The sequence below is a fragment of the Glycine max genome, chromosome 15, assembly GCF_000004515.6.
Source record: "Glycine max cultivar Williams 82 chromosome 15, Glycine_max_v4.0, whole genome shotgun sequence".
Taxonomy (NCBI): Eukaryota; Viridiplantae; Streptophyta; class Magnoliopsida; order Fabales; family Fabaceae; genus Glycine; species Glycine max.
Window position 1 is genome coordinate 50633509 of NC_038251.2, and position 9633 is coordinate 50643141.

A 9633-nucleotide genomic window follows, 5' to 3' on the forward strand; every position below is an offset into this window, starting at 1 on the left:
ATAATTGATGACAATCTTCACTATAAATAAAAAAGAGAAATAAAAAAGAGAATTAATAGAAAAGATACATGAAGTGAATGTGTGTGAGAAGAGAGATTATGAAACATGAGAGAAAAGTGTGTGAGAGTGTCATCAATTTTTGTAATCATTTTTATGATAAAGAAATACTTTTGAGATGATTATGTGAACGTATGAAAGAGATGTCGAATCACATTAAATTTTTGTTTGTTATTATTTTTGTTATGTTTTCACGGTGTAGTCTTTGTTATGTTTTCACGGTATAGTTAATTTTGTTTTTGAAAACGTTGATTATTTAACATTAAGTTTGTCGGAACTCTTCTAATTTCCTGAAGACGCTTGCAATCACTCACATTAAGAGTTCTTAAAACTTGAAATTCTTTGATGCATCCAGGAAGGAATGTGAAATTATTCCCCTATAGTTGTAAAATACTCAACAAAGGGCAAACTGCGTGAAACCTGCTGAAAAAAAGAATCATCATACAGGTTGCTATAGTTGGCCATAGACCGGTCTACCTTTGAAGATCCTATTGAACCTATTTTTTCTTCATCCTTTTCTAATTTTACCCATTGCCACCCCTTGAGATGAAAAACATGAAATTCAGACAGATTAGGCATCATGACAATGCTACTTTGTAACTGAACCATGGGATAGGACATCATTGAAATCTCCAAAAAATGCACCATGGGAGAGTTGTCGTGTGCAAGAGCTCTAAGAATCCAGGAGTGCCTTCTTTTTTAGCGATCAGGGTATCTGTAGAATCCAATTAATCTCGGTTGGATAATCACAATGATGCACCTGGACATTGATGAAGTTGGAAGAGAAGGAGAAAAGGTGACAGTTGAATGGTTTACGCCAAAGAAGAACAAGTCCTCCGCTTCTACCGTTAACATTAACTGCAAAACAAGAATCAAAACAAAGCAAAGATTTTATTTCCTCAATACGGTGGGTATGAACTAGGGTTTTACACAAAAAGATCACATCAACGTGATATGATCTGACAAGGTCCCAAAGGATGGGAACTACCATTAAAAAAGGATGATTGGGGTTGGACTTTTTCATTGTTGTCGGAATCTATCATTTTCTCATCACTGGTCGTTGATTTTGTGAGAGTTTAATTCTGTTTTGGCTTTGTATATAAGAGAGAGTAACAGAATTTTAAAATTCTGTTATAAGTGCTAGCCTAAGAGTGAAGGGTTGTTACTTTGTTTTGCTTGTATAAAAGGGCAATCATACATCTTAATAAAGGGTTATTTTCATTCTATCATTTTCAGTCTCTAGTGCTATTCCTAGTGTGTGTGCAATTCTGTGCTTAGAAAACAGTGAGTGATACACAAGTGAATGTGTGAGGGAGTGAATTGCATCTCTTGCAATTGAGAGAGGAACAGTGTGTGTTCCAACGATGTGTGGGTTACAAGTGTGAGGTGAAGTTCCACATCGGGTAGAAGTGAAAAGGTTGAACATCATATAAGTGAAGAGAAGACCCATAAACCTGAGCCTTAAGGTTTTGGGTTAGAGTGTGGTGTCAAGCTTCCTTATGTGGTGGCTCGTGGTTCTCAGGTGTACCCATCGAATCTCCCCAACAAATTTGGTGTTAGACATTTATCATGATTGCTTCAGTTTCAGTTAGCCTCTTTTATTTCCTCCCATAATGAGCTCATGATTAGCATTGTCCCCCTCATTCATATCACAATTATTGGCAATGATTGTTGACGATTTTGGTTGCTGATTGGCTGGAGCATTAATTATGGAATTTCGAAAAACTTATGCCATCATTTCAAAACTTTTTGTGTCTGTCTCGTCATTAATATTAATTGCATATTCTGTGAAAATTATTGTCGACGTTATTGTGGCCCCCTTTGTCAGAGTTTGCCACTGATTTGAAGTTCCACAGAAGCAACAAAATATATATGTTAGACATTCATATTTGATTAAGACCTCTTTAAGATCTCCTCGTGGTTTCTTGATTTTTGTACGTAAGAGGCTTTTGAATGTTTAGAAGCACCTTGATGCGCATGAAAAGGCACAAGAAATTGACGTTGTTCTTCTCATCATACTCCAAGAACTGGATAGTGTAATTTCTGAGGCTTTCTTCAACCTTTTGAGACATAAACTCCACCGGTAGGTTATGCATTTGAATCAAAAAAGGGACGTAGAATAATGGGATAGTTGTTGGGTCTTTTCCTTCTTCAATGACTCCAAATATGGACATGTTTTTGTCAAAACTCCATAGGCCTCCATTGAGAACTCTGATAATAATCAACATCATTATAAAACTGGAATAGAAACCGGTCAGATGCTAGTTACGTGATAGTTACTCCCTGAAAAAGGTTTTCATACTAAGGACATTCACTCCTTCATAATTTGACTGCAGATGCTTTTATCTGCCCCAAAACGACCAACCAAATATATATAGGGAGTAGTCAACTAGTGTCATTGGTTGTTTCAAAATTAATCTCCAGACCTGGGTCATCTTCGTTAATATTCAGATTCTCAATGCTTGGCGTAGCCATGGGAAAGGAAGGTGAATGTTAGGGATTGGGAAAAGGGTTAGGCCAAATGTGAAGGGAAGAGATCACTCAGAAGAAAAGAAGACAGCTCAAATCCTCAAAAGGAAAAAAAACTCTCATGGGGAGAGAAACATCTCACTAATAATGTTCTCATTAAACAATAACTTTGCATACATTCTTATTTACGATAATTGTATGGACTATATTTTTAACATGTTTTCAGTTTTAATTAAGAAAATATTTTTTTTTTACTTCATTGATCACGTATCAAAATAAAATGTTATCTTCAAATTAAAGCATAATACCAATTTTAATTCATGACCCATTGAATTTTTGTTGATATAATGGTGTAATTTAAGAGATAAGTATAATGATTTTTTTTATTTAAATAAAAAATTGAGTATAATAGTTAAAATTAACCAATATAATTTATTGAACTGAAGCCTATACTTATCTATAAAATTATTACTTGAATAATTCTTAATTAAAAATTAAAAAATTGTTTTTGAATAATTAATTATATACAAGACAATCTAAATAAAGTAAATTTTATTTTTAACATATTTGATTTGTTTTTACATCAAAGTAATTTGATATTAATAATCATTTTTTAAACTTTGAAGGTTAGACAATTCTAAATATATGTGAATCCTAGTTTGGCTGAGTTCAACCACTTAATTTTTTTTTTTTTTTAGTTCGTTAATCAATTTTTTTATTCCATTATATCTCAAATTGTACTAAGTAAGATATCTATTTAAAACATCATTTATTTGAAAAATTGAAATATACTGCCAATAAAATACAAAAAAAAATTAGTTAGTATTCAAATGCTTTTATTAAAAAATTAAAATTTGCAAATATACTTCTAAATCACATTTTTTGATACATTCAGGAAGAAATGTGAAATTATTCCCCTCTAGGTGTAAACTCCTCACATGAGCAAACTGCGTGAAACCTATTGAAAAAAAAAATAAAATCATCTTACAGGTTGCAAAAGTCCGCCATAAACTCTTCTACCTTTGAAGACACTACTAAGCCCACTTTTATTTCACCCTCTTCCCCATTGCATTGATAAGCTTCAAATACAAACAGTTTAGGCATCATGGCAATGCTACTTCGTGACTGAACAATTCTACTACAACCCAAGCATAAATGTTGGAGTCCAATAAGATTTTGAAATGACGATGGCAATTCTTCTATAGGAATCTCAATCAATGAAAGTTCCTTTATATATGTTTTCCATCTCTTCTGATATTTATGGAAAATTCTCAAGACTGTAACAATGTGAAAGTTTAAGTTGTTTAAGAGAGGTCAAGCCTTAGCTTCCAGCAACCTTCAGCACTCAATATTTGAAGTTTATTCAGAACACCAATTGAGTTGTGAAACGTAATTAAATTCTCACAATATTCAAATGAAAGTTCCTCCAAATTTGGGAGATTAGATACATCAGGTATCTGTCTTAAAAATTCGCACTTGTCAAAATTCAAAACAGTTAGATTCTTGAGATTCTTCTGCAAAGAAAATAAAGGAAAAAAAAAAAAGAAAATAAATAAGGACTGAATGAATAATCTTAAAGTGAATATATTAATTTATAAGATGAGGAAAATGTAGTCTTTAAACTTGCCTTCAATAAGCCATTGAACTTAAATGACGTTAAGCAACTGTAAGGTAACTTGCATATGGCAGGTTCCATGTGATTAAAAGATGATAAACAATTTGAAGGATATCAATGCCCTTCCAGTACTCTCAGACTTTTTGGAAAATAATGTAGACCTTCAAGAAATTTACCATTTCTAACAATAAGTATTTTAAGGGTTTTCATGTTCTCGAAGGCCTTTCCATTCCATTCCACTGTTTCTTCTTTGTCAGATATGTTGAAATCTAGACATGCGATTTCAATTTTATCAGTTCCCTGTTAACGCAAAATGGCACAAATCGACCTCAATACCGGTTATATGTAAGACATCAATTCACGTGTTTTAGAGAACTTTACAAATTATCAGTAAAAAAAGATAAGTACAGTATGTGAACATACGATAGAAAAAGGAAAAACTAAATCATAAGAAACCAAACCTTATCTATTGAGTTTCACTTACCGTGTTGTCTTTTAAAATTTGATTTATATCTTTCACAGTAAGCATTAGATTAGTGCTAATGGACATGATACTTTATTGAAACATAAAACTAAAATTACATGCACACACACGACATTACATTGGTCCTAAATAGTATTCTACATTATTGATACTTCAAAGCATGTCCTCGAACACACACAAAGGCATAACTTGTTCATTCAACCCTTTCTTCTTCCGAATGTCAGCAACACATGCAGAAGCTGGTGTTCCAGGTTCCAGTGGATCAGACTGCACCATATCCCAGTGATCAAACACCATCTGTGGGAAAGCCTGCTCTCCAATTTGAGTCCTCAGTGTTTCACTGAATTTGAATGACTCAATCACTGGTATATATGCCTTGACATTGTAAAATGGGGTGCCAGGCCTCTGAATTTCCTCAAACACATGCCCTCTTTTCTTGTTAACAACACTATTGATGCCACCAAGAGCCTTTTCATGTGCTTGTATTTCCATCACATACACAGGCTCAAGTAGTCTTGGCTTAGCTGAAAGTATGGCAGCATAGAAAGCCCTTCTAGCAGTTGGAATGATTTGGCCACCTCCCCTATGTATTGTATCAGCATGAAGTACAACATCACAAAGATCAAAGCATACCCCTCTCAAGTTCTCTTCTGCTAGTGGACCTTCTCTTGATGCTATCTGAAAGCCAGCAAGAACAGCCTCCTTGATTTCATTGAGGTACTGAACTCCCTTACATGCATCCACCATCATGTTGGGTCCAATGGTATCAGGGCCAAAACACCATATTCTCTTGGCTAGATCCTTGTCCCAACCAAACTCTTCACACACCATTTTGTTGTTATTCTTTGGACCAATCTTGCCTCTCTCAATGGCCTCCACAAGCCCTTCCTCCATTGGCCTCGCTTCCATGTACAAACGGTTGTGTTTGTTAGGTGATTTGCTCATCACAGTGTGGCAAGACTTCTCCAGCACTGTCTCCTTGAAGGAGACAATAGGGTCAGATATTGAAATCTCAATCCCATTCATAAAATCGTCCTTCAAGTCTTTTACGCATGTTTCAAGATGCAGCTCACCAGTAGCACCTATGATGTGTTCTCCAGTTTCTGAAATTGTGCACATCATGATGGGGTCTGACTTTGCCAAACGTTTTAGGCCCTCAACAAGCTTAGGAAGATCTGATGCAGCATTGCAGTTAACAGCTACACTTACCAATGGTGACACAGAAAACTTCATAGCTCTAATGGGGTGTGCTTCAATTTCTGTCTCATTTGTTATAGTAGCATTCTTGGTGATGAAATGGTCCAAACCAGCCAAGGCAACTGTGTTTCCACAAGGAACATCCTCAACTGTTTCATATTTCTTCCCCATCCAAATTGAAGTCCCCTGAACACTCTTCACATACAGGTCTTTCTTCTCCCCAGGAACAAAATTTGGCCCCATAATTCTAGCCTTCATATTAGTTGACACCTTCCCAGAGAAGACTCGGCCAAAAGCATAAAACCTTCCCTTATCAGATGTAGGAATCATCTTTGACACATAAAGCATTAGGGGCCCTTCAGGGTCACAATTTCTGATAGCAGAAGCATAAGGGTCATCAAGGGGACCCTCATACAAATTCTCAACTCTATATTTCTGAGCACTAGCCGGAGATGGAAGGTGAAATATCATCATCTCCAGAATGGCACTACTTGCTGGGAGCCAACTTTGCATAACACACTTCATCAAAGCCTTCCCTGTCAACTCCTTCTCGAACTTCAAGTTCAACCCAAGCTTTTGCAACAAGGGGCACAACTTATCCTTCTGGTCATTCATGCAGAGTTCAATAACCTGCTTGATTGGTTCATAACAAAACCGAACAAAGCCACGCTTGCAAGTAGAAGCCCCAGTGTGCCTGTTGGTCCACTTTTTGGTAGCAGAGTCAAAGAAATTCTCACCCCAAAGCCTACTCATCATCTTGGCCTCATCAACTCCAAACTTGGAAGCATACATCTTGGCAAAGTTGGTGAGTGTAAAGCCCCATCCATGCAAGCCAGCGGAAAAGGCAACCGTTCCCTTCTCAGGGTACACCTTAACATCTCCAAGTAGAGCATCTTCATAGTTACCCACGATTACATTCACACTCTCAACAACCCTTTGGAGTGTTAGGTATGCCTCCTCTGGATCAAGATTGAGCTCAAGAAAGCACCTATCCATCTTGTTAAGAGCCAAAACAGGCTTAACCCTTTCTCCAAGGGCTTGTCTCAGCACAGTTTCGGTCTGGGCACAGACACCCTCAACACAATCCACCACCACAAGTGCTCCATCGGTGATGCGAAGTGCGGTTGAGACCTCAGATGAGAAGTCCACATGCCCAGGTGAGTCAATGAGATTTATAAGGAACTCATTCCCTTCACGTTCCCCTTTGAAATTCTTCAAATCACCCTCTGGCATCGCATAGTAGAGAGAGATACCAGAGGATTTGACAGTGTTGCCACGCTCAGCTTCACCCTCTTGTGCTATGATATTACCAGAAGCAGCCACAAGAGAATCAGTGAGGGTAGACTTTCCTGCATTTCAGAAATGTAGCATCAGAGAACTAGGAAATTTCCATAATCAGAAATTTGTAAAAGGGCACGAAAATCTGTAAATCTTTTCTACTTCCTAATTTGTTAGATACAAAGACCAAAAACAAAAAAACTAATACTAAATTAACATAATATCAACTACCAGAAGCAAAATAATGTCATTGCTGGTCTTAGAAAAAACATGGAAAAATGGCTTCAGATCAACACAAAAGGTTTCAAACTAAAACAACATATCGTGTCTTGAATACCATACCATGATTGACGTGTGCAATAACAGACATGTTACGAATATTGTGTTTGCAGTCCATTATGTGCCGAAGCCTGTGAGTTGTGAACTTCACCTGCATATAATACATAGCTTAAGTTTTCTATACGGGGAGAAAAACAAACCAAGAAGAAAAAAACTATATCAACTCACCATCTTGATGACAGGTCCTTGTTTCTGCAAACAGGAGCTAGATTACTGTGAAACCATAAGCAATGAACATAGATTACAATGAAAGAAAAGAAACGTTAGTTAACATGAACCAACAGAGTATATGCATGTTTTGTAAGAGTAAAGACATATATAAGTAATGCTTATTTTTTAATAGTTCCAACAGAATGTTAAAAAAACAAGTAATTGTTTCTCTAAGTAACCTGAACCAAACACGCTAAATCAGCCACAGAAACAATAACCACTTTAGCATATATAGTCAAATCATAGCAGTTAAAACTCAAACAACACACAGTCCATCAAAAGTTTCATTTCATTCAACACAAAGTGTTATTCATTCAGTGAAGAAGATCTGCTGAAAAATTACCGGGCTGAGAAGAATGCAGAACGTAGAACACAAGGCAAGAAGCTCTATCCAACAGATAAAGGGATTGAAAGAGAGAAGTGGTGTAAGCAAGTGAGCCACCAAAGATCACCATTTATAGAAAGATGTACGGGTTTTTGTAGTTGGGCTATAATGATTGTCAATTGTGGTCTTGTAACAAAAAACATACACGCAAATGAAAATGATATATGTAGTGAAAGCGCGAGGTGACAGAGTAAATCTTAATAACACAACTATTCGTGCTCCTTTCAATTATACGGATTAAATCCACTTTTTTTAAGTATAAGGGAAAGGGACTGTACAGTGAGAGAAGCTTTTTTTTTTTTAAAAAAAAAAACTTATCTAATGATCAAAATTGATATATTGCATTTAGGGCTTAAAAATGTTTTTTTAATAAATATTTAATTTTTGTGTTTATTTTTTTGTTCAGTATTGAACTTTTAATAAAATAATACTTTTATTTATGGTTATCAAACTCTTGAATTAACTCATTAACTCGTATAAGTTTACAAGTTCACTTATTCTCTACGAGTTGACTCATGAGTAAATTCTCTTTTTAGTAGATTCTATAAACTCTAAGTAAATTCGGTAGAATTTTGAGTTTACTATCGATTCAATGATACAACAAGTATTATATCAAAATGTAAGTTATTTTGGATTATTTTCTGTCTGTTTAATGTTTAACATACATTCATTTAGTGTATTATTCTCAAATAAAAAAATTCTCACTTTTAATAACACCATACCCTTGTTCTCTAATCACATCAAACTCTCGATGGGAATGATCTACCACTACTATAACATTTGCAAGTTATTAGCTAGTAGTGATGCATTACTAGACTTGGTTATTTAAGTATTGTGAAATTTATAATTTACTATTTTGCTTTATTATATTATTGAAATGTTTAATTTGTATGCTATTTATAAATATTTTATTATTATTTTTATATGAAATTGACTCTTACGAGTTTACGAGTTAAGTCTATCAGAATTTACAAGTTAAGTCTATGAAATTCTCACGAGTTTATGTAAACTCTCAAGTTTGATAACTTTGTTTTTAATTTTGGTCTTTGATATTTTATTTTTTGTCCTTGATATTTTATTTTAGGTCCTCATAAATTATTAAATTTTATTTTAGTGATGACTAATAACAAATAAAAATAATTTATTATGAAACAAATATAAAATTTGTTAATTTATAGAAGATTAAAAATAAGCGTCAAGAATTTAAAATAAAATTATTGTTTTATTAAGGAATTAATAAAAAATAAAAATTTATTAATAAAAAAAATAAAAATTAAATATTTATTAGAGATAAAAAAAACATATTTAAATCTTATATTTATGTTATTTTTGTAAGAAGACATGCTGATAATTTGTAGGACTCGGTGTTTTCAAATTTATTTCCATTTAAAATCACTTTCAGCAAACATCTATGCTCATTTCGGTCTATGTTCACCCCTTCAAATTACTTTCACCAAACAAATAGTGTAATGAACTCGATTCTATCCCTGTCTAGAGCAAATTTCACACTAGTGTTCACTTCTTCAACATTTTTCTGCATGTGTGACGCTAAGGTAATGTTTGGTTGTGGAAAAAGAAATAACATAAATAAAAATAAAA

The 9633-nt window shown here is 34.4% G+C and overlaps 1 protein-coding gene across 2 annotated transcripts; it reads right to left on the reverse strand.

Annotated features, from left to right (window-relative positions):
* Positions 1-4589: 4589 nt before the first annotated feature.
* LOC100790826 (elongation factor 2) lies at positions 4590-8164 on the reverse strand. Of its 2 annotated transcripts, XM_006598142.4 has the most exons (4): positions 7993-8164; positions 7608-7652; positions 7443-7530; positions 4590-7171 (listed from the first exon to the last, which is right to left on the reverse strand). In XM_006598142.4, the coding sequence occupies exons 2-4, from the start codon at positions 7608-7610 to the stop codon at positions 4779-4781; spliced, it is 2484 nt and encodes an 827-aa protein (XP_006598205.1). In that variant the 5' UTR covers positions 7611-7652; positions 7993-8164; the 3' UTR covers positions 4590-4778. The 2 variants fall into 2 exon arrangements, with proteins under 2 accessions (XP_006598205.1, XP_006598204.1); XM_006598141.2 differs by lacking the exons at positions 7608-7652; positions 7993-8164 and having other exon boundaries at positions 7443-7536.
* Between the last annotated feature and the right edge of the window lie 1469 nt (positions 8165-9633).